Source organism: Myotis nattereri (genome assembly GCF_964212035.1).
Source record: "Myotis nattereri genome assembly, chromosome: 2".
Lineage (NCBI taxonomy): Eukaryota > Metazoa > Chordata > Mammalia > Chiroptera > Vespertilionidae > Myotis > Myotis nattereri.
The window spans coordinates 183,796,645-183,823,768 of NC_138076.1; the positions used below are offsets into that span (position 1 = coordinate 183,796,645).

Consider the following 27,124-nt stretch of genomic DNA (forward strand, 5'->3'; position numbering starts at 1 on the left):
ACCAACTTTTTATTTACAGAATATAAATCTCTTCAAAAAGATACATTCCTTCATTTAATAATGGTAAAAGGCCTTATTGCACAGAAATAAAGCCTAAACATCACTTATATTTTAAACAAAAATACAAACAACTTCATTAAACGTTTACGAACATAGAGCAAAAACATTTTTACGTAAGCAGTTACATGAATGAGGCTGTTTTTTATTTTCTTCACTGGCAACCCCATTTTTGTCCACAGAACAAGTTTTACTTAAATTAACAGTAGTAAAAATGTAAAAATTAAATTTTAAACATGAAAATATGCAACAAAAAACAGGAAGTATCTTCATTACCAAACAAATTAACAAGTTCTCAGATACTTTCTGAGGCATATCAAAACACCTCCTTCAAAAGTTGCATTCATTTGAGAGGTATCAATACATTTTCAGTGCTGAGACTATTTGTAGCACTTACAGTATATACAAAGCAGCATACTACTATGGTTCACATTTGATACACAAATTTAAGCTTTCTGCCAGTTTCCCAATTTAACATACAACTACGGTAATGACAATTATTCACTGGGGTTTTTTGTTTTTTTTCCCTCCTGCACCTGAAATTATCATTTAAGAACATGGAATGATGCCATGTCTTCTTTTTTTAATGATATTTAAAATTCAAATATTTCACATCATGGAAATTTCTTCATCCCGCTGTACAATGGCTGCTATATATAGTACAGTTTAAAAGTTTTCCCCTTGCAAATTCCACCAATTTATAGTTACTTTAGTACAAACAAAAAGAAATTTCTTCAGATTATTGTACAATAAAAATGTCAGTGTGTCACTACCAAAACTGAAGTAGCAGCACACCACAACCATGGCAAGCAAATATTCACATTTTCTCCACAGCTTTTTGGGTCTTTTCCAGGTCACGTGAACTAGTTTACATGGATACTATCAGGTCTCAACCTAGCTTTTAAAGTTCCTGTTAGAGTTTTAATATTTAACTAATGTAACAATCTAAATTAGTCAGCTTTTTCTTATTCATCACTAACTAGTTTAAATACACTATGTAACCTTTTCAATTTTTATAAGTATTTTGTGTTTGTTAAAATGATTAATGGGTATATCATTAATGGATAAGATGTTAACAAAAACATTGAGTATTTTACACAATTTTTTTGTAACTAGAAAAGCTATAGGATTCATAATTAACACATTTTATTTTAACCTGTTTGATACCATCAGTAGCATAGTAAGTGCATAGGAAAGAAGAGAAAGCAGATTTCAGCACAGAAATCTACTAAAAACTTTAATTTTTGGATGCCCAACACAAATGGGTCTTCTCTTATAAGCACTACTATTAGTTTTTCATTGAAATAGTGAAATTTTCTATTTCAAATTGTGAACCTAAAATAGAATTTTTAGCATGAAAATTGTGTTCAGAAAAATCTAATTCATTATGTAATGTATCTTATTAATTTCAGTTTTCAAGATTTCAAGTAATGCAATCCCAAGCATTTTCTTTTATAGTAACACATTTTAGAGACTAAGCTTCAAAGACAGGGGGAAGTTCATTTAAAATAATTGATATACTTTTCTGTCCAAAGATATCAAACCCAAAACATAACACTATAAGGTGTTATATAAGAAGAAATAAAAAGGCAGTTCAATATAACTAATTTCTTTTTAAAAAAAGGAAAAACAAAAAAAATGCCTTGTGTAACTAAGTTTCCAGTCAAAGGACAATCTAAAATCTAATGAACTAAAGAAAAATCAGAGAAAATTAACTTTCAAATAACGATAAAGCTGCTTTAATCACATACTTCTAATTCCATTTTCATCTGTGCATAAGTTACTAGCATTTGCCTCTTGTATAAGTTGTGCAAGTTGGTGCTAATAACAAAACTCTCCTAGCACATAGCACTATTAACTTTGTCTATCAACTGAAGTCTGTATCACTTTGGAATGCAGTATAAAATGCTTATTAAAGGTAATTTAAAGCAGAAAATCAAACTAAGAGTATTGTCATTTATATTATAAAGGAATTAAAAATGATACATAAGGCTTTGTGTAATGTAAAACAGAAATACCTATATAATTACTAAAGTGGAGGTTTTTGTAACAAAGTGTGTGGGGAATTTTTTAACTTTGAAAGTTTTAGTAACATATTTATGAACTTCAAATATTTTTAATCCAGCAAAAAAAAAAAAAATTAAATAGCAATCATTAAAATATTACATCTTTTTGTTGTTTACAATCCCATAATAAACAACTTTATATCTAGAGAAGCCACATGAGATATGCTTTGGTTGAACTAAGAGCTATTCTTTACCTATCTCCTGTATACATGGAATTTAGATTCACACTGAGATATCAAAAATTTCATATTTTTTGTTTTTATTGTAGAAAAAAGTTAACCTTGAAAATAGGATAATACTTCAGTTTGCAATCATTTTATTTTTAATTTGCTTTAGCTTGAAATCATGGAATGGAATTCTGTGCATATTAATTGATCACTTGCAGGAATCTAACCTCACAAAAACTAACAACTAAAGAAAGAAGAAAAGTCATATTAGGCACTGAGAGGCTAAATAAATAAGTACTGACAATAACAAAAACTGATAAACCCTATCTCCAGTTCCTCTTGTTAACCTGCTGCACAGCAAGAACTGCTGGCTGTTTCCAGTATAAAAACCAAAGAACTGGATCAGTTCCTTACAGAAAATTTTCTTTAAAAGGGAAGAGAATGAAAAACAACACACAATCTCATATGCAAGATACAATTCACACTAATTTACAAATTTTTATTTACACTGTTTTATATACATTCCAGGCAGACCTAGTTGATGAGTTTTGTGCTCGTTTAGATCTCAAATGATCATGTGAACGGTATGATTTACTACCACATCTCTTTGATTTCCAGAAAATGGTGGTAGCATGGGGTTGGGTGTTGGGAGGTGGGGGAATCAAATATTACTGGTCAGGTAAACTCTAACAAGTATGTAGAGAACAAAGAGGAAAAAAATTGTGGAATTCTGCTTGTTAAAGCATCCAGGCCACTATGGTCTATTGACTAATAATGAGTATACATGAATGCCACTTTTCTAATAACCATTTTCGTATTTACAAAATGAGCTTACAAGTTGAGTTATAAGGTAAGGCATTCAAGTTCCTTAGCTTAACATAAAAAGGCAACAGACATCTCAAGAAGCCACAGGACACATTTTAAGAGATGTCTTTCCTTTTGAATCTCTTAAATGGTCAACAAAAAGGAAAGCAATTTTGAACCCTATTAATAGCCTGCAGCATGATCCAAAAAAGATCTGTACAGAACTGGGAGCATCACAACATCCAAAATCTAACCAATGAGTGAGGGAAACACTTTAACTATCTGATTATGTTCCCAAGGTCCACCGGATACTCCTAGGACTAGAGTGAGAGCCTTTATTACCCTTTACATTCACTTCTATATGATTCTTTCTGAAATGTTTATTATAGTGTCACAGCTAGTATGCACAGTTTATCAGCAATAACTCAGTGAATCTCTATTCAAAACAGTTTGAAGAATACGGAATAAGGTAGAAAAATGATCTTCTCTCCTCCGTTGCAAATATATACTGTTGCACTTTAAGAAGTCATAAAGCAAAAAAATCAAGAGTTTTACATATTCTTCATTGTTGAAAATAATATTCCAACCACAGATGAAAATCCCACCAAAAACAATTTTTCAAGTACACTCTAACATTATATAAAAAGGTATTTGTTGTTTAATTGGTTCCATTCAGTCAATTAAGTAAAATTCTATTGATTCTACAACAATGTGGTTATAAAAACAGAAGTGAACATATTTAACATTGGGGAGGTAGGAAATAAATCTTGGTCTAACACTGTTATAGATATAAACAGATTTTTATATTCTATTTATGTAACTAGAATTTACCATTTAAAATGGCCTTTAAGTGTTTCTACTTAATTACCTTTAAACATCTTGAGATAACCCAAGTATTTTAAAGCACTTATCTGAGAATAGAAGTCATTTGGAATAATATATCAGACTCTCCAGAAGATTTCTCAGAGGATAATTTGTAGTTGCATATTCTGAATATGCAGATCCATTAAGCCAACTTTGTACATGGGCACTTATGTGACCAAAGTGAAAAGCTTGTCAGACTAATTTTCTAAGTAAAGACAACCATGACTACTCAACTCCACACGGCAGTCTTCAAAACATGAAACTTACTTATCCCAAAGATCTAACTCCCTTCCATATAATTATTACCATCCTCACTCCAAAACAAAATAAAAAAATATACAAACAAAATCAAGAGAAATAAAAACAGAATCCTTCCTACAAGGAGTATTTCTGCTTAATTCACATTTTGATATATCATATTTTAAGTGTACAAGATCAATGCCTTAAATGTTCCTTATTTAATTCTTTTAACACCTCAACTTCTCTGAACCTACATGTATCAAGCAATCATTTGCTATCATTCCAAAGATATGGAGCCAAACTAAAACATGAAACCAAAATGTAAAAAATGAATCGACGGGGGTAAAACAGAATTAATCTAAATGACATTTTCTTGTTCCCACGTATGATAAACATTCTATCTTTGTTTCCAATATTAGCAATTGTTCTACTAGCTATTATTTAATAACAAAGACATAGAACATCTCAATATGTAAAACAAAACATTTGGTTAGAAAAAACTTGATACACTAAAATCTTAAAAGCAAACTAGCAACTTAAATGACCACATTTAGTATATGAGAATATTATTAAATGCAGATTTTGGTGACACAAAATCATCCTATCTGTTCTAGGATTATACAGTAAATATTTATACTGCCAGACTCTGTAGGGAGAGGAGAATTAAATTTTAAGGTAAATTCCCCCCAAAGAAATAGTTTCCAATATTCAGTTCAAAAAGATGTACCACTACCATAGATAGTGAATGTGTCTCACACTCCTAAATAGGTATTTTTCAAAGAACATCCTATCTATACCAGTGTCTGGCATTTCAAGAGTAAATGATCCATTTTACTTACAGTGCATCAAGATAAAAAAGTTTCAATGAACACCTAGAACTTTTAACTAAAATTAATCTTATTAAAGTAAAAAAAAAAAAATGTTTTCCTCTGGAACATTTTCATTGCTTACACTTAACAGATGAAATAGATGAAAGCAGTCACAGAATCATGTTACATTTATAATAAATAATTCACATATAGCAGATTAAATTATCAAAAAGACTAAACTGACATCTTTATACCTATTTGTAGATTTAACAAATTTCTAATCTGCATACTGACAGCAGTAGGTATATTTTTTTACATCATTCAGTCTATTTAAAAAACAAATTGGTTGATAGAGGCATAATTTGTAAAGCAAGATAACCAAATTAAATAATAGAATCTTAATAATTGGCTTTTCGGAATTTTTCAAGAAAAGATTCACAAGCATTGTTCAGCTACTTGAGAATAATTACATCTTTACTCAGGTATTTTTAATGCAGTCACTTCAGGCTTCATTTTAAAGTACTGGTTAAAACGAACAATTGCATACCTAGTGAGAAAAAAAGAATAACAAAATTAGTCAAAGCTGAAAACTTAATCCTCCCTTTATTTCCACTTACCCCTCAACTAAATTTTTTTTTAAGTTTTACGATTTTTTTTCAAAAAACATATTTTTAGTTTATTGCACCACCTACTGGACAGCTTTCTAATATTAAGTGCATTTAACAGATTAAACCAGATTTCCTCTCAAACCATGTATTAAATGTATGTGTCCTTTATAACATTTGATTGAAAATAATAACTACAATGTCCCCTATGAGTTTTCAATGTTAATTCAAAAGAAAATAGAGACAAATATAATGCATACAGTAAAAAACTTACCCAAGGAAATCAAACTCAATAGTGGAGTATTTGGCTTGAATCAAAGCCCACAATCCCCAAAAGAAATGAGAAGCCTAAAAAGAAAGGCAGAAAAAACAAGAATTATAATAATTCATTTCTCTTTTTGATTTTTTTTTGTATTTTTAGAGAGAGCAGAAGGGAGAGAGGGGAGAGGGGAGATAGAAACATTGATGAAAGAGAAACATCAACATCAACCGACTGCCTCCTGCATACCTGCTACCAGGGATCAAGCCCGCAACCTGGGCATGTGCCCTGACCTGGAATCGAACCATTGACCTCTTGGTGCATGAGTTGACACTCAACCATGGAGTTACACAGGCCAGGCAACAATTCATTTCTTTGTAAAGCAAATATCATATTGTTGATTTTTCCCTTTTTCATCAATTCCATAAAAAATACTTTATTGATGCTTTTTATATAAAATATCTAAAATAAGGTAATAATTAAGTGTTCAGTTATCTAGGTAGCTATAAATCACTTTTGTCTACACCAAAAGAGACTATAATAAACTACTGTCATTTAAAAACTGTAAACCAACTTCTATAATCTGTTTTATGTAGGCAAAGTTCAGCTTCAGCACTAATAGGTGTTGGTTAAGTGGCGTTTTTATTCAAGCTTTTTTTTTGGCAAAGAGTTTTTAATGATATTGATAACAACCTCTCATATAAAAAACATTATCAAAGGACTTGGTTACTTGACATAAAAATATAAACAAAATAAAAAATCCAAATCTCAAACCAAAAAAAAATTTAATGTGAAGAATGTTCTAGGGGGTGACAAACATCTGGAAACAATTTGTATTGATCCAACAATTCTGCATACCAACCACAACATAAAATACGTTATTTATGTTAGAGAAAAATGGGTCTTAGGAGAAACAAATAGCTGTGTAATTAGGAGCTATAAAATCATTGTATGCACCCTTTATGATCATTGTGAGTTAAACATGGTATTTGAAGATTCTGATAACACCAATACAACTTCCAAAAAATACTCTAACTAGAAGTATTATTTTAAAAACTTTTACCCTAAAAAGATCGCTTTTAAAAAGTCCGTTGTTATATTTACCCAAATACATGTAGGTTTATTTCTGGACTCTTAATTCTGTTCCATAGGTCCTTGTGTCTGTTTTTATGCCAATACCACATTGTTTTGATTATTATCGCTTTGTAGTAAAATTTGAAGTTAGGGAATGTGATACCTAGGGATCATTCTTTCTTCGCAGGATTGTTTTGGCTATTTGAGGTCTTTTGTAGTTCCATATAAATCTGATAATTTTTTATTCTATTTCTTTAAAAAATTTCATTGGCATTTTGATAGGGCTTGCATTGAATCTGTGTATTGCTTTAGGACATACTGTTGATTCTTCCAATCCATAAACAAAAATATCTATTTCACTGTGTGTTTTTTCAACCTTTTAAAATAATGTTTTGTAGTTTAAAGGAGCCACAAGCATAAAATGGACGGAAAAGGCTTCTTCAACAAATTGTGCTAAGAAAACTGGAAAGCCACACACAACAGAATGAAACTAGACTACAGTTTGTCCCATACACAAACATTAACTCAAAATGGATCAAAACCTAAATATAAGACCCAAAACAATAAACTACATAGAAGAAAAGATAGGTATTAAACTTATGATCTTAGTTTTAGAGGAAATTTTATAAATTTTACCCAAAAGGCAAGAGAAGTAAAGGCAAAAATAAATGAATGGGACTATATAAAACTAAAAAGCGCCCTAACTGGGTTGGCTCAGTGGATAGAGCGTCGGCCTGCAGACTGAAAGGTTCGAAAGGTTCGATTCTGGTCAAGGGCATGTAACTTGGTTATGGGCACACCCCCAGTAGGAGGTGTGCAGGAGACAGCTGATCAATGTTTCTCTCCCATCGATGTTTCTAATTCTCTATCCCTCTCCCTTTCTCTCTGTAAAAAATCAATAAAATATAAAGAAAAAAAACTAAAAAGCTTCTGCACAGCAAGAGAAATAGCCAACAAAACAAAAAGGCAACCAACCAAATGGGAGAAGATATTTGGAAACAACAGCTCCAACAAGGTGCTAATATCCAAAATATATAAAGAATTCATACAGCTCAACAGCACACAAACAAACAATCCATTTAAAAAATGGGCAGAGGACAGGAACAGACACTTCGTTAAAGAAGACATACAAGTGGCCAAAACATTTATGAAAACATGCTTAACTTCATTAGTTGTTAGGGAAATAAAAATCAAAACTACAATGAGGTGACACCTCACACTGTTAGAATGGCTATTATCAATAAGACAAGTAATACCAAGTGTTGGAAAGGTGCGGAGAAAAAGGAACCCTCATTCACTGATGGTGGGAATGTAAACTGGTAAAACCACCATGGAAAACAGTAAGAAAGTTCCTCAAAAAATTAAGAACATAGTTACCATTATGACCCAGCAACCCTTCTTCTGAATATCTACCTGAAAAATCTTGAAAACATTTATTGGCAAAAATATAGGCACCCCTATGTTCACTGCAGCATTATACATGGTAGCCAAGACATGGAAACAACCAAAGTGTCTTTCGAAAGATGAAAGAAAAGTGATAGGTAGCAATACTTATATCGGACAAAATAGACCTCAAAGTGAAGGCCATAACAAGAGATAAGGAAGGCCACTTCATAGTACTAAAGGGATCGATACAACAAGAGGATATAACCCTGATAAACATATATGCACCCAATGTAGGAGCACCCAAATACATAAAAAACCTCCTGGAAGATATCAAGGAAGAGATCGACAACAATACAATCATAATAGGGGACTTTAATACACCACTGACATCACTGGATAAATCCTCTAGACAAAAAGTCAGCAAAGAAACATCAATCCTAAATGACTCACTAGATCAGATGGACTTAACTGACATCTTCAGAACATTTCACCCCAAAGCCGCAGAATATACGTTCTTCTCAAGTGCACATGGGACATTTTCAAAAATAGACCACACATTGGGTCACAAGCAAAGTCTCCCCAAATTCAAGAAGATTGAAATCATACCAAGCATGTTCTCAGACCACAATGGCATAATATTAGAAATAAACAACAATAAAGACAATCCAGCCGGAACCGGTTTGGCTCAGTGGATAGAGCGTTGGCCTGCGGACTGAAAGGTCCCGGGTTCGATTCCGGTCAAGGGCATGTACCTGGGTTGCGGGCACATCCCCAGTAGGAGATGCGCAGGAGGCAGCTGATCGATGTTTCTCTCTCATCGATGTTTCTAACTCTCTATCTCTCTCCCTTCCTCTCTGTAAAAAATCAATAAAATATATTAAAAAATAAAAAAAATAAGACAATCCAAAACACTCAAACACTTGGAAGCTGAATAACATGTTATTAAATATTGATTGGGTTACCAATGAGATCAAAGAAGAAATTAAAAACATCCTGGAAAAAGATAAACAATCCAATCAAAAAATGGGCAAAGGACCAAAACAGACACTTTTCAAAAGAGGACATTCAGAAAGCCAAGAGACATATGAAAACATGCTCAAAGTCACTAATCATCCGAGAGATGCAAATCAAAACAACAATGAGGTACCATCTCACACCTGTCAGACTGGCTATCATCAACAAATCAACAAACGACAAGTGTTGGAGAGGACATGGAGAAAAAGGAACACTTGTGCACTGCTGGTGGGAATGCAGACTGGTGCAGCCACTATGGAAGACAGTATGGAGTTTTCTCAAAAAGTTAAAAATGGAACTCCCATTTGACCCAGTGATCCCACTTCTAGGAATATATCCCAAGAAACCAGAAACACCAATCAGAAAGGATATATGGATCTCTATGTTCATAGCAGCACAATTTACCATAGCGAAGATCTGGAAACAGCCTAAGTGCCCATCAGTAGATGAGTGGATTAGAAAACTGTGGTACATCTACACAATGGAATACTATGCTGCTGTAAAAAAAGAAGGAATTTTTACCATTTGCAACAGCATGGATGGAACTGGAGAGCATTATGCTAAGTGAAATAAGCCAGTCAATGAAAGAAAAATACCACATGATCTCACTCATTTATGGATAATAAAGACCATTATAAACTGATGAGCAAAAATAGATACAGAGGCAGAGCAGCATCGAACAGACTGTCAAAGTACAGTGGGAAGGCTGGGGAGGGTTTGGGGGCGGGGGGGGGGGAGAGGGGGCAGTAAGAGATCAACTGAAGGACTTATATGCATGCATATAAGCATAACCAATGGACATAAGACACTAGGAGGTAGGGGTGGCCAGGGGAATGTCGGGGGGGGGGGGGGGGGGGGGTAGGGACATATGTAATACTTTTTGTAATACTTTAAACAATAAAACAAAATTAAAAATTAAAAAAAAAAGTGATACAGCCCTGGCCAGTGTGGCTCAGTTGATTGGGCGTTGTCCCATACACCAAAAGGATGCAGGTTCAATTCCCAGTTAGGGGACATGCTGGGGTTGCGGGCTCAATTCCTGCCAGGAGGCAGCCAATCAATACTTAGGTACACATGGATATTTCTCTCTCTCCCTTCCTCTCTCTCTCTCTAAAAATCAATTTAAAATAACAGTGGTACATATACCCTATGGAATACTACTCAGCCATAAAAAAATGAAATATTGCCATTTGCACCAACATGGATGAACCTTGAGAAAATCATGCTAAGCAAAGTAAATCAGAGAAAAGATTTAAAATAATATGAGCTCACTCATATGGAGGGTATAAAACCAAAAACAACAAATGAATAAACAAGAATCTCATGGACAATAGTATGGTGGTTACTAAAGGGAAGGGGGTTGGAGGTGAGGGTAAAGGGAGTGAAATATATGGGGATGGAAGATTATTTGACTTTGGGTGGTACAAAATACAGATCCTGTATCATAAAAATGTATTATTAACCAGTGTCATTCCAATAAATGTAATTTTTAAAAAGTGCGTTGCTGATAAAAATCTTTATTTAAAATATATTGTTGCAATTCATTATACCATATCATTAATCTATATATATAAAAGCCTAAGTGAATGGACGACCGGACTGTAGCTATGATGCACACTGACCACCAGGTGGCAGACGCTCAACGCAGGAGCTGCCCCCTGGTGGTCAGTGTGTTCCCACAGCGGGAGTGCTGCTTAGCTGACAGGTGGGTGCCAGACACTGGGCTCACAGCTGGTGAGAGCAGCTACAGCAGCGCGAGCCTCTCCCACGGACACTCCCCCTGTGTGCCCAGCGGTGGTGGCAGGCGCAGTGGGCCAGATGAGCATGATGCACAGCACCCAGCCCGGGCTCGGGCTCCTCCCTGGCCGCCTGCCGCTTCGCACACTATTTTGTGCTGTGAGGGATCAATGTGGACAGCAAGCTGGAGCCCAATGAGCTGGCGGGTAAGGCTTTTCATAACATAAAGAAAAAAGAAGACATCTATAATAATAAAAGCATAATATGCTAATTAGACCAGACAGCAAACAACCTTCCAGACGAAGCTCCAGCAGAAGGGGCCGAGGCAGTTAGGGGCGATCAGGCAGGCAGGCAGGCAGGCGAGCAGTTAGTGGTAATCAGGCAGGCGAGCAGTTAGGAGACAGCAGTCCCGGATTGCAAGAGAGATGTCCGACTGCCCAGAGGGGTCCCAGGTTGCAAGAGGATGCAGTCTGGGGTGAGGGATTTCCCCCACCCCTCCTGTGCACAAATTTCATGCACTGGGCCTCTAATTTAATATACAAACACTGATTCACAAATAATCCTAACTCTAACTGGAATCCATTCATTAAACAAATAATTACTGGGCACTTATCAAATAGCCAGGCACTATTGTTCTAGGGGTTGGAAATATAGTTGTGAATAAAACAAAATCTTTGTCCTCAAAAATATTATTGTGGAAAAAATTGTAAAGAATCACATTTTGTCATTATTTTGAACAAAATTCAAAACAGAAAACTGTTTTATAAGATGAAAATTTAAACAGTTGTTAAATCGTATAAAGAATCTTGTTAAAATTTAAACTTACCAAAGCAAACTGATTGACTTGAATGAAGAGTTTTTCTACTTCCTTTTCAGTAACTTCAGTCCCAAAGCCCTTATATTCTTTGTAGGCTTCAAGGTAAGAACGCAGCCACTGGTTCTGTAGTTCTCTACCTGGGTAGAGACTATAATCTACATCACTCACACCTAAAGTGAAAAAAAAAAGTGCAATGAAAATTTTAAAAACACATTCTTTTATGTATACTTTTAAATATTCTTACTATCTACATAATTTTCATAGGAAAAATAAAACATCTGGCTGAAATACTAGATTTAATTAGCATGTATTAAAATAAAGCAAACAATCATAATGTATATTTAAGTTAGAATGCACAATACAGTTGACCACCATAATCAATTCACATTGCTTCAATTTTTCCTCAGTGTGAAGCTTGAACTACCTGCATCAAAAGCACCGAATATTTGTACTAAGCAGCCCAGAAGATTCTTGTGCACATTAATATCTACAGCATTTCCTAAAACTGTGGCTCAAAATCTTTCTTGACTATTGCTCACAGGGTAAGAAAGACATTTTATATTGAAACCTCATACACATACCTGATATTAAGTTTTACAAACCATATTTACCCTAGCTATACGTTACAACTCCAACATCTTCTACTACTTATTTTCTGGTCCTTGCTTTAAAATAATTACCCCACAAATTTGATCTTATCATCTGCAGTTTGCAAAAACTAGCCCAGAAGATAAAGTTCATACTATTTTGCCTAACATTCAAGGTACTTCGTAATTTGGTCCAAATTTACTTCTCTGATCTTATAACCTATTCTCCTGCATGAATTTCATATCCTATAAAAATAAGTACACTCATCTTGGAAGTTTTCTCCCTTCTTCCTATAGTACCCTCCTTTCTCTTCTATCTGTACATGCAAATGCTACCTAACTCTCAAGTGTTACCTTTTTTTCTATGCTACCTTTCAACTGTTAGTTTAATTTCTTTTCTACACAAAATCATACTAAGATCAGTGAAGTTTCCTCTTTCATATCCAAAGCAGTGACTATCCTTAATACTAACACAATGATTATTCATTATATAAACAGTGCTTTCCCTTCCTACAGAGATGTGGAAATATGTACAGTATATATGTAGAGATATGACATGCATATGCTAAGCATGGTGTAGGGAAATTATTGAATACATGTAAATTGAAACTTTTCCTCAACTTTTTTTCCAGCCGGTAACCTAAAGTATATTAAAATACATGAATGCATGAAAAAAAAATATATGAATGCATGAATGTATACAAACACAAATTCAGCAATGAAAAATTCCTACTAGGTGTAAACCATCTAGGGGAATTTCCTATTCCTTAGTTCTAGAGCATTTCATGTTTCTAAGTATAGTCATAAAATGTATTTTAAATTAATTCCATTTACATTAGAAAACCTAAACCTTTTATATTTGACAGTACTAATGGAATAACTTTCAGGGGCAAAAAACGACCAGCTTTTCAATTATTCATAGTCAAAGACAAAAAAACACACACATAAAAACCCCTCAAGCTTTTTAATTAATCAACATTTCAAAAGCCCAATTACACAATGGAAATAGCAAAGGCTTTTAAATTATTTTTAAAATTGGTTTCAAATCATAGTCTCTGTATTTTACTGTGCCCTTGATGAGTTATTTTCATCATCTGTATACTGGGAATATTACCTAACTTAAAAAATTGTTGTAGAGGAAAAAAATAAGGTAAAATAAGACTTGTAAAAGCACCTTGCACTGTGTCAGGTCCTAATAAAAGCCTCAATAATTATTTCTTACTAGAGACCTGATGCACAAAATTTGTGCAAGAGTAGGCTTTCCTTTCCCCGGCTGCCGGTACCGCTTCCCTCTGGCAGCCGGGACCCGGGCTTCCCTCACAGCCCCGGTTTAGTCCAGAAGGTCATCCAGAAGGACGTCTGGAAGGATGTCTGATCTAATTAGCATATTGTGCTTTTATTATTATAGATTTCCCTTGAGACATTAATGAAGTCTTCTCTATCCTCCAGTAATAAATAAAAACAAATAAAGAACAAAGATCAGCCGAAACCGGTTTGGCTCAGTGGATAGAGTGTCGGTCTGTGGACTGAAAGGTCCCAGGTTCGATTCTGGTCAAGGGCATGTACCTGGGTTGCAGGGACATCCCCAGTAGGAGATGTGCGGGAGGCAGCTGATCGATGTTTCTCTCTCATCGATGTTTCTAACTCCCTATCTCTCTCCCTTCCTCTCTGTAAAAAATCAATAAAATATATTTAAAAAAAAAAAAAAAACAAAGATCAGAAAAATGTTAATAGAATTTTGCTCCTCTTCCCAGTTTATCTATTTTAAAGAAAAAAAAATTCTAGAAGTGTCAGATCAAAGTTACATTATGCTATTCCACTAGTTAAGTCCTGGATTTTACCTGCAAATTCATTGAAATGATTTCCAATATCATATGCCAGGTAGTTGTATCCAGAATATTCATAATCAATGAACTGTACATCACCTATGTGAGACACAAAAACAAAGACATAAGAAATCACATATAAGATCAGAAAAACCCTAAGCTATTTGTAATTAAATAGCTTTCAATATTTTGTCTCATTGTACGTGCTTGGTTACATGCACTTCTGAGACAATACAGGGTAAGGCTGTGAATTTATGGCAATGAGCTTTACAAAATTCAATTAGGTATCTTTGTCAACAGCTTCTTTATGAACATTAATGTTCACTATAATTAAGAAAAGTCAAAATACTGTACAGTCATTCTCCAAATTCAAACAAAAGCAAAATGTCTTTCACCACATGGGGGCATCAGTTACTTAAAAATTCAAGTTTAATTAGAAATGAAAACTATCTTTGGAAATTATTATCTAAGCAATATTTTTAAAATATCTGATACTCTAACAAGTGAACTAACAAGCTAACCTACATATAGGAATCAAATATAAACTTTGAAACACTTGAATTCTGTGAATCCTGCAGTTATGCTATTAATGCTTGCTGATCAACTTAACAATATCCCTAATTAAAGAATTTAGCTGCAATCAAGTTTTAAGATTGTCTTAGAATGCCATATAACTAAAGTTTCTAATACATACCTGAGCAGCATTAAAGTGGTTGTTTTATCTTTTCTAAAAAAACAAAGGTACACTGACCACTATAGGAGATCTGGGACTCAACAGATTCATGTTGCTGATTTTAAGAGACAAGAGAAAATGCTGAGAGCAAGAGAGACCGAGAGTGAGAGAGAGAATATGAATCTAAATGGGTCACACTATCTATAGCAGATAGCATAAACTCAAAGGCTTACAAGGGCCAACAGTTAAAATGAACACATACACAGAGACACTGTAAGAAGAGTTTATAAGCTGCAATTGTGAAAATAAATAGCATATGCCTGGTTACCCCGTCTTTTAAAGATAGATCATACTAAGGTAACAAACTCCTGGTCTTATACACACTGGCTTTCCTCCCTCCCAAAAAAAAGATCTTTTGAACTATAATGTCTTGATACATATATGTATGTTTAATTTGGGATATATGTTGATCATATTCCAACTCAGAAAAACAGAATTTATGACAAAAAAGTCACAGCAAATGAAGTATTTTACATAAAAGTAAATTTTTAATGTAATTGTATTTAATATATCATTATAAACTTGTATAAATAATAGTCAAGTCTAAAATAAAGTGAGAATCTAAGTATCAAAGTTCAGTTATCAAAATCTGTATGCATACTGACAAAATAAATAAGATTTTAAAATGTTGGTAACTACAATAAATCACTGCAATTCAAACATCATAAATATTGTATTCCTGAATTCACAAAAAATAATCCCATGGAAAGTCTTAAAGTTAACCAAATCACTCTACTAAGTGTAGAATGAGAAGACAGAGTGTGTTTCAACCAGTCACTTTATTTTCTGGCCCTGACCGGTTTGGCTCAGTGGATAGAGCGTCAGCCTGCAGACTCAAGAGTCCCAGGTTCGATTCCAGTCAAGGGCATGTACCTTGGTTGCGGGCACATCCCCAGTAGGGAGTGTGCAGGAGTCAGCTGATCGATGTCTCTCTCTCATCGATGTTTTTAACTCTCTATCCCTCTCCCTTCCTCTCTGTAAAAAAAATTAATAAAATATATTTAAATTATTTTCTGGTTACCCTTGGGAATGAGAGTGAAGATCACTATCATGATAAAACACTTTGCAGCCATGAAAAAATTTTTTCATTTTCAAAGATGATTTAATGACCAGGAGAATTAGAAATGTTATACGAAAAAGATACAAAATAGTAAATGCCAATAATCCAATTTATTAAAATATTATGCCTAAAGAGGAAAAAATAAATAAAAATAATACATGGGGGGGGGGGGGGGAAATGAGTGGAAATAAAATATTTCAACTGCTTTTATTACCAGTGTGACAAATGACCCTTTTTCCTTTATATTTTAAATTCTTTACAATAAACATACTTTTAAGAGGGGAAAAAAGATAGTTTAAAAAATTAAGATGAATTCTTTACAAAACTGTAGATAGGTAAGAGACTAAAACACAATGATTTGGGAGATGCCTATTCACTTGGTCTACATGAAATCAGAATTCAAGATTTACCAAGTTGCACAATCAAACTAACAAGACAGTTTTAATATTAAAATGTTTTCATTGCAGCTGTTGATTGTTTTAGCTCTTTAAACATAAAATTCTTGTAAAGCTCATATTAACTGTTACATGCCAATAAAAATACACAGCCCAGTCCTGAAGTTTACTTGCCACATAAACAAGTTTCTATTTCAACTTTCAAAATTATATTTAGAATTTGGCAAATAAGTTAAAATGGCAGGTAAAACATGCCTGCTTATAAATACAACTTAAATAAAGCATAGATCATTTTAATAACAGTTAAAATCTGTTTCAGTATGAATGTTTTAGCAATGACTTTTTGTAGTAGCATTAATTCATTAAAACTATCCTTTATTTTTATATGCTATGTCCAGTTTATAAATAATGAAATTTTAAAAATAAGAAAATGAAGCTAAGAAGATACAGATGAGGCTGTTACCAGGCTCCGTGCATGTGAACAAGTGATGCGATAAACCTCCAGTCAGTGCGTTTAAGAAGCACGGGGTGCGCCGCCACATGGCAGCAACAATGGCATACCTAATCTGTAGCAGATGAAGAAAATTTGGCAAACTCACATTTTACAAGACACAAAGCTTAAAAGGAAAAAATTTTTAAATCCGCATTAACTATTCTTTTTCAAACTATTGCAAACAAAGTGGAACTCAACCTTAAATTTAATCTTCTGCAACAAAGTAAAATTAAAGACGCCTACTTCCCTTACTTTGGGTGCCAGAAAAATCAAATTACTACAAAATGCTTTCTACTAACAGCAAGCATACTAAACCTTTTTTCTTCTACAAATTTAACTTCTGACTTATAAAATTTCCAATTATTTAGAGGAACGTTGACATCACTATTAACAATCAATAGTTTATATGGCATGATTATCTTTTTATTTCTTTAAAACAAAGTTTTAATAGGATTTTAAGGATGGAAAATAATGAGAATACTCCTTAAATTTTTATACAACATTTTATATGTATATGCATTTTCTGAGGGGATTCTCAAGTCTCCAAATTCTCAAGGGATCCTTGACCTCTGAAAAGTAAAGGAGTAGTGCTTTAAAGGCTAAGACTATATATTATTTATCTTTATTAATTACCACACTGACTAGCGCATAATAAGTAAAGCGTAAGATTATTGAATAAAATAATTTATTCAATTTTTAAAAGCTACATTTTTCATTACTATATTTCTTGTATATCTTCACAGTAATAAATCTACTCACTACCTAAACAAAGTGTTAAAATCTCAGTATAGCTGAAAAAAGCCCATTTTTAAAGTACTTTAAAACCAAAAATATATATATTAACTAAGACTATAATTCACATGACATTCATTTGGACTCCTTTATTTTACTGTTGCTAAGAAGAAAGATAAAAAGTAAAATAACCAATATAAGAACCTGAAAATCTTTCTAACTTACTCTACTTCGTCTGTAGTTTTATACATACAGTATGTATGTACTATGAGTATACTAATATTAGCAACATGCTTTCTTTCTTACACAGAAAAAATAAATACTCTGCTCTGGGAAACTATCCCTCTGGTTTTCAGTAGTAGCTTCATCATAGCACTCATCCTTCTGAATGTAAATATCTGTTTCATAATCCAACTCCTCCACTACAGGACATATGGCTTCCTGAAAGGGCAGTAAGTCCCTCTCATCTTTCATCATACAATCCACAGAGCAATACCTAGCACACAGGAAGTATTAAAATGCTAGTGGAATAAATGAAAGTTTTTCAGAGAATGCTGGAAGCACAATGCTAACACACGTTTAAATGTGTGTGGGGAGAATAAGCATGAAAGAACAAAGGGTGGCATTTTTGACATTCATATTCAAGTATATGATTGAATATACAATGGGACTGAATGTATGTACAGAAAACATTAAACTACTATTTTACGTAGCTATTTTTACAATCCACTTAAGTTTTTTATTACCTGATTTAGGGATATTTTATTTTATGCCAATTATGACCTGAAATACAAGTTAAAACAAAGTTTAACTATCCTTCATAAAAATTCCACCCTGTAAAATATAGGTTACCAAATACAAAAATAAATTTGTATTTATTTAAATTTTAAAATAAAACCAAATAAAAAACTACCTCTCTCCTAAGTTATTAAAATGTCAGTAAAACAACCACAATAATGCCTTTTCATGAATAACAGAATGGATAGGATTTAGAGCCAATCAAGTGACGAAGAATAGTGACTCACCCATTTTCTATTTAAATTGTGTAAAACTAAAGAAAACCCTGGTTTACACTGTAATTCCCAGAAAAATCTTTTCTTTCCATTCATTTGTATTTCCTTAAATAGCTGTAACTCAGCTTCTTATATTTTGCAGACATAGCAAATAAACAATGATTGCCATTCCTGAAACTTAAAGTTATATATTAGATCTTTATATGAGCTTTTATGAAGAAATGGGGAGGGAGAAAATGAAACCACCTCCAGTTAACACTATGACAAAGCATTAAGACATGAGACAACAAACTAAAAAACTTTAGCAATTATTTCTAACATGTCAGCAACTAAAGGTTTATTTGAAATTAAAATATTAGATTTAAAATGAGGTAATAAGCATTATTACTATTTGTTCTACTTAGTATAAATTATTTTTAAATTAATCATTGATGAATTTAAAAGATGACTAGTGACTGGTAAGTCTTATCTTACAGTTCAGGAGCAAGAACCACTGCTTTTGATTTCCTTATTATGTAACAATCCTATCATCGTATCATTAAGTAGTCTTTTCTTACCTTTTTAAGAAGTCATGTCACTGAAGGCGAGAAATGGGCTGCTGTTTTTAAAAACCACCTAAATTCTGGGACTAACTTTTCAAAAATCTTGACAGCTACCATCAACTTCAGAAAGGAAGCTCACTCTTCTCTCATATTCCTGAGTCCTGTCAACTGACATGGTGAGAAGAGGCAGTGGCAGTATTTCTTCCTGTAATGCCTACCATTCCTATAACATTCACAGGTGAAAATGCCTATAAACTGCAGGGTGCTCATAGTCTTCATGTGTGTCTATATGTGAATATGTAGTTATATAGTATATACATACATACACACATACATACATACATTCTTAAACTTTAAATTAATCACTCAAGTTACAGTTACCATAGAAAAGTTGCACTGAAAGACAAACTGCATTGTCATCGCATACCTAGGGGGCCAAAATTCTCCTAGTTATAGTCTAATTAACCTTCTTACTTACAGTAACCATTTTAACTTTTTCACAGTCGGATACATTTTATAAAATGGATCCTAGACACAAAATGCAGGTGTTGGCAAACTATGTATGCTGAGTCCAAATCCAGCCAGCCCACTGCCTGCTTTTGTAAATGAAATTTTACTGGAATACAGCCAGACATATTTATGTATTATCTAAGGCTATGTTTGCACTACAACAGAGTTGCACAGTTGTAACAGAGACTATAATATGGAATGCAGAGCCTAAAATAAGTACTATCTAGCCCAAGCATGTCAAACTCAAAGACTAACAAGGGGCAAATAAACAAGGTTTAAGTTTATGTGGGCCACATAAAAACAAAAGCTTCAATTTTCATAGAAACGTAGGTTTATTTAGATTAGACACATGATGAATACAAAGGGCTAAAATAAATGAGTAATCATTAGCATAAAATAGAACATTTTAATAAAAATTTTTTCTTAAACATTAACTTACCAGACACTGAATAACTGCACAAATAAGCGTAACGCAAATAAACCCATTTTTTCTTGTTCTCCGAAAGCAAAATATTTCCTATTGCACACACCAAACAAATCAGTACAAGACTAATGATGTGGCAAATCAGCTGCTAAAATATTCGCTGCTAGTATTAGTGGAGAGAAATGGTGCGCCTACGCCTAAGACGTGTAAGGAAAATGAATGAAACACGACTACAGTAATCAGTCATGAGCAAACGTTGTAGTTCATTATTAATAATTATGTATAACAGGATATTGTAAAAATTTAAGTTATGAAATTTTTTATTAAAACTCTTACATACCATTATTTTGGCTGGGCCACAAAAATATTCATTGTGGGCCTCATGCAGCCCACAGGCCGCGAGTTTGACATGCTTGTTCAAACCTCTAACAGAAAAAGTTTGCCAACCCTTCTCATGGTAAAAATACCTGTAACTGACAGCTGCCTAGTACCTACTCCAGTGCTATATACTTGATAAGCATGATCAGAAACCATCTGAAGTAGATATCATCTAAGTTGAAAATAAAGCAAACTAAAGTTCTAGACTATCAGCAATATAGGTACTGCCTGGAACTCTCTGCTAAACATGCAGATTCTTAAGCTCATCTATAGAAATTTTTGTTCATTTGGTCTTGGACTTTTTTTTCCAGTAACCTAGATGATTCTGGCACAGAACTAAATATAAACACTGAATACAGAGGTAAAATGACTTTTCTCAGGGGTGGGGATTGTCCTGCCCGGGGGCCGTATAAAGCCTGCAAAATCATTTGGTCTGGCTCTGTCAAGGCATTAGGCGTAAGTTAATTAAATGTCTGACCAAATATAGCAGGCTAATTTTTAAGGTGATAATTTTGTATGGTCCGCAAATGATGCTCTAAATATCCATATGGCTCTTGGCAGAAAAAAGGTTCTCACCCCTGACTTATCTAATACCACTTGCTTCCATATGTGATTGAGAAGAAATGTGAACCAAGGTGTGCTCCATTCCAAAAGTCTATGTTCTAACTTCTCCTGATTATAACTAAGCTTTAATATATATGCTTTTAAGAGTTAACGTAAAGATTTTTAAAACTGAGTTACAATATACAAAATCTAAGTTATTATGATTGAAAAATACATGTGGAAACATTGATAATCCAGTTTAAATTCATGAAGTTTAACTAAAATTTGCACTTCTGAGATATTAAGGATCTAAAACATACAACAGAGATACTAAGCTTGATGATGTCAAGGCCAGTTCCTTGGCTTTCATCTCATTATTTTTATATATTTATAGCTCATAGGTGAGTATAAAATCGTGAGGTCCTGAGCTCAAATTACAAAAAGTGATAAACTTATTTTGAACATAATATGCAGCTTAATAATTTATTCTATGTAGAATTTATTTTAACCCCAAAAGATTCAACACTTGGCTTTTAGATGCTGTACAAGGTGACGAGTTAAGGTAAAGAACTTTGAGATACATATTTCTCACTTTAATTATCATTCTTCTGATTGCAGCCATAAGTAAATACTAATGCTAAGCTACAGTCTATTTTTGCTACTAAATTTTATAGAATTTACATTCTTTTAAAGTCTGAGGCATGGTATCTTCCCCTTATAAAGACAAATATGTCATACAGTAATGTTACTTCAAAAAATTAGCTAATTTGAAACAAAATGAGATAATAACAGAAAAGTCTTGTCACAAGATTCCAACCACATTTTCTTAATGCTTATCAACTAATAACATAAGAATTGATTTTTTTTAAGTGGATGTCATGGAATTCACACTAGCCTTTCTAACAAACACTATAAAACCATTGGTAAATAAAAACAACAAAACATCTCCATAACTAACACACAAACAAACTCAAAGACAAGAAACAAATGGTATATAACAGACTTCTGAAGAAGGACAAACTATAAAATATATATCAAAATAGTATTTGTTGAATGTTGAAATTTGTGTAGAAAAAAAAATTAGACACAAAAGTATGATTTAGGTAATTCTTGATAAATATAAACAAATGACTATTTTGAATTCCTAAAGCCAAACTGAAGCATAAAAATTTATTTCAAAATATGAGAACTTTTCATATCACTGATCAATAGTTTAGATAGGCAACTGGTAAAATTAAAACATAAAAATGTACTTTTAATAACTAAGACAAAGTAATATGATTTTTTTGGTCCCTTCTGTTTTAGTTTTATAAATAAATTTGTTCTATGAAATGAATATGCAAAAGAAACATAAAAGTATGAAAGTTAAAATTATATTCCAAAGGAAATAGACTCTCTTTGATTAACTTGCAGTTAAAAATAAAGCTGAGTGTCCACTTCAAGCGCAAGATGAAGTCCCTCACTTGAAATTCCATTACATAAAATAATGTGTTATTCAGTCTTACACTGAACTTAAAAGCTAATACATTCCTTTAATGTACAACTAATACTTGTCTCACAAATGGCACTGAGATTTGGTTACTAGTATATGATGTAGTACATATAGTCTATGGCAATAATATATAATAAATGGACAATAATAAACTAAAGGACACTGTCAAGTACTTAATGTTTTAGGTTACTCCTAAAGTTTTAAAAAAATAATTCTATACAAAAAATTCCAGATATTCAAAATAAAGATGTTAGCTTAGTGTATTTTTAAATAAGGAAATCTCTAAACTGCATTAAAATAGCAAATATAAAAGTTACTCAAATGTTTTTGAAAATAGATGCTTCAGGCTACCACCCTTGACAGTGTTCTTTACTTGGTTTTCTTCAAGTAAAGCAAGTTACAAATATCCACCACCTCTTATTAGAATAGTCTCAACTTACAATCTATTAAAAATGGTCACAAATATTAATGTAACATAACTATGACCATTTAATCAGAATTCTTTGGCTTTAGTATCTTCACAACAACACACTTTTGATTCAAAACAATCTTCCAACTATAATGATTATCTTCAAAACTGATTTCCTATAAAATGCAATAGCTTCAGTTTCAAACAGGCTTTTTGCATACTAATCTTTCAATCAAAATTGTATTTTTATATTTCAGTTTAGTACTGAAGGACATCTGTTTAGCAACCAAACCTCAAACCACTCTATCCAATAATAATACAACCAAGTGTTTCTGAAATATAAAACAGAGAATTTGAATATAGAAAGATATGATCAAAGAAAACATTTCACCAGAAAGTATCACTGTCTACCTCAAAATATATTAAAACTATTTGCCAGATCGTATTATTACTTTAGTAGGTACAAATATTTCCTCCATCTGTGGCCCTCTCCTTAGCATCAAACTACCTAACAAATCAGCATAATAAACAGGTTAACAGAAAACCTGGAAACATGTGTTTCTAATACTGTTGTCCTTCCTAACACTGAGAAAATTTCTATATTTATAAAGCAGCATAGTGTCAGTTGGTTTTTCAATAAACCCCATTACAAGCAGGCGTATTTTCGAATAATGAGTTATCAAATATGTTTTATAGTTAGATTTTATAAACAAGTCATTAAACAAGTCATTTTTATCATGTCTCATTTAAAACTCGCTTAACAGGAACCAATCTGTTTCTATTAAATCAACTCTAGGAAACAGTTTATACAAATATACAGAGAATATATATATTCCTAATTAGTACAGTTACCATGACTTTATAACCTATAAGAAAATATTTAAAGACTTCATGCATGTTTTCAATCCTTGCATTTGAATTAAATTTAAGACAAATATCAAAGGACCACAAAGAACATCAAAGAATTCATCTCTACTTACAGCTAAGGTCAAATACCTACCTTGTTTCTCATTGTAGATTATATTCTTACATAGTAGGTCATTATGGCAAAGCACAACAGGTGAGCCCAGGTTGGAAAGAATCCTCTTCATCCAATTCATCTCTTCCTGAAGAATCTGAGAGCTTGGAATATCACTTAGGAACCTTTTAATTTTAAAAGAAGAGTTATATTTTGCTTAAGTTAATGACATTTTTTTCAAGTTGGACTAAGGATTAATAATTAATTTAGTAAGTTTTTTCCGTTCAATAGCACAGACTCCTGAATTAAAACAAGCCAATTATTCCAAAGGCCGGAATAAAGAAAAACCTTTACAATGAACTTACACATGAAAAGAAACTGAGCAAGAGTTAAATTGCAGGGCAGAAAAGTAAAAAATACATCACTACAAAATTGAAGGAAAAAATATATATGCTAATAGCTAACACTAAGCAGTTTTCTAAAAGTTTTACATTTACTTCCATTTTATAGAGGGAAAATCAGGACACAAAGAGTTTAATAAAAACATGTTTAAGTGTATTACTTAAAGTTACAAAGACAGTCCATTAAAGAACTAAACATCTACTTCAAGTTTGGAAGGGTAAATGCAGTATAAATCCATTAAATTCACATTTCAAACTCAATCTATACTATCCACCATTGATAAATGGACTCCTATTATTCCATGATAATCTATAATCATTATATTACCATGTGGCAATCACACCATGGAGTTCTCATATTATTCATTGTAGAAACTGGCTCATAGTAGTCAGACTGGGAAGAGTGAGAGGTAGTGTGACAAGATGGCCTAGAGATCATAGCTCTTTACCCTACACTCTTCTGTACATTTATTATGCTATACTTATGTTAATTTGACAAAAATAGGGTGCTACCACAAAGTCCTTAATAGCACCATCAGGCTTACAAAATTGCTGTTAGTTTACTCTTTCTCTTCTTCCCTTTATACTTTTAGTCAAGTTCTCTGCATTCTTTCTCTAGACCAGGGGTGGGCAACCATTTTCTGAATGCATGCCAAAACCAGCAAAATCTCTGACTCAAAATTCTTCTGCGTGCCAACCCTAATTTTTTGAGAACATGTTACGCCTACTTGTTAACTCTTAAGGTGTACGTATGTGAAGAACCTTGAAGAAATAATAAAATTCATTCGAGCAACAAAAACACAGTATATGATGATGAAAAATACATTTATTTTTTTAATGTATACATGTACACTGATAGTCCGACAGAAAACTTCATGACTCCATTTGATATTATCAGTGGGACTTTTGCTGCTGCATCACTGATGACAGATTTTACATCAGGTTTATATTTCGTGACCTTCAGAGATATGCACGAGCTACTACTTTCAACTGTCAAGCTACTCCTATTACAAGACTTAACAAAATTCATCACTGAGAACAAAGATTCACAAGCGTATGTGGATGAAACCAAAACACTGGTCGGATCTAGGAAGGCAGGGAGAGTTAAGGCAGAAGCATAGAAATTGCTCTTCCCCTCTCTCGTCAATCCATGTCTATCGTCTTTAAGATAACTTGTTATGTAAAATTATTTATCTAAGATGCACCTACAACTGAATTTATCTGAAAAATAAAAAAGTCGATATTAAGAAAAAAATTGTAAATGGGAGATTTTAAGAGAGGGTTTCGCGTGCCAGCAAAAGTTACTGGCGTGCCATGTTTGGCACGCGTGCCAGGGGTTGCCCACCCCTGCTCTAGACTCTCAAATTATCCCTTACTTTTCCATATCTCTATCTCTTTCTCTCTCTCTCTCTCTCTCTCTCTATATATATATATGTGTGTGTGTGTGTGTGTGTGTGTGTGTGTGTGTATGTATGTATATGCCTAAGTGACCGTTAAGAATGACCAGAACGACTGGATGACCAGCAGTAGCTATGATGTACACTGACTCAGACCTTACTGCTAGGGCCCTGACAACCCCAAATCTGGTTCACTAACACCCTGGACCCATACAGGAGAAAGGAGGGAGCCCGATTCCTCGTGGAATCAGCCATTGATTAGCTTGCTGCTGGGGCCAAACTCCAGCAGTCCCTCTCCCTGGCCAGCTCCCCCCCCCCCCAATCGCCCCAATTGGGGGAGGGGGCGGCCCCCCTATTGGTCCCAATCACCAGCCAGGCTGAGGGACCCACCCGTGCACAAATTTGTGCACCAGGCCTCTGGTTACAATATAATAAAGATTCTGTACACTGAATTTACTTTAATGAATTTTCCAATTCAGGTGGTTGCTACCTGTATTTTTCCCACTACTGCATTCTACTCTACACAGTTTCTTAAAGTAATCCTTATAGTTCTTTAAAGTGGTATAACTGGTTCGAAAATCTATTTTAAAAGTACAGAGTTAAGTGGAAATAACGGGATTCAAAGGATTATGAACATGGTAATTACAAACATGTACAAACAAAAAGGTAATTGCTTTTAATGTTCTAGTTGAATATTTTCTATTGGGACAGGATGCTTTCACCCTGTTATTAATCTCTGGGCATCTCCAGCTTTTCCAAAGTATCACATCAAGATTTTAAAATATACCTCAAAAGAGTCTAGGAAATATGACCCAAAACCTATTCTACCTGCTCTGAATTTTAAAAGTACTAGCTAAAATTTATTTAGCACTTAAATGGCCAGGCAATGTTCTAACTAATTTCTACTAGTATATACTAACTCAATTAATTCTCACAAAAACCCTCAAAGGTTTTTAAATGTACTACTCTTGTTTTTTTCCATTTTACAAATGAAGAAAAGATAACTTGCTGCCAAAGGTTAAAAAGCAGAAATGTTAATTGGCAAAACTGATATTTCATCCCCAAGCAATACAGTTCCAAAGTCTTGTGCTCCAAAACCATACTATACTGCCTCTCAAACTCTGCCGTCATCTTTAAAAAAAAAACCCACAAGGAAATCTAGTATTCACTTTTGCCATCTACTTCATTATTTTTAAGTAGCCTTCCCTAAAATCTTTCAACAAAATAGCTATTTCCAAAAAGAATTTTCTGTTTTTATGCTGTTGCTTCCCCAGCACACTAGACATTTGCCTATCCCAATTAAAGGAGAATAATATCCCTATCAAATTCAAA

At 33.3% G+C, this 27,124-nt stretch overlaps 1 protein-coding gene across 1 annotated transcript in view; it reads right to left on the reverse strand.

The window, feature by feature from the left end:
- Window positions 1–3,585: 3,585 nt before the first annotated feature.
- Window positions 3,586–27,124, reverse strand: part of ETNK1 (ethanolamine kinase 1) — a 45,664-nt gene continuing 22,125 nt past the window's right edge. Inside the window, exons 4-8 of the mRNA XM_081085163.1 lie at window positions 24,037–24,179; window positions 14,328–14,411; window positions 11,909–12,069; window positions 5,887–5,960; window positions 3,586–5,554 (exon numbers count right to left, since the gene is read on the reverse strand). Coding sequence (XP_080941289.1) covers window positions 5,482–5,554; window positions 5,887–5,960; window positions 11,909–12,069; window positions 14,328–14,411; window positions 24,037–24,179 — 535 coding nt within the window. The 3' untranslated portion in view covers window positions 3,586–5,481. The remainder of the gene's footprint in view (window positions 5,555–5,886; window positions 5,961–11,908; window positions 12,070–14,327; window positions 14,412–24,036; window positions 24,180–27,124) is intronic.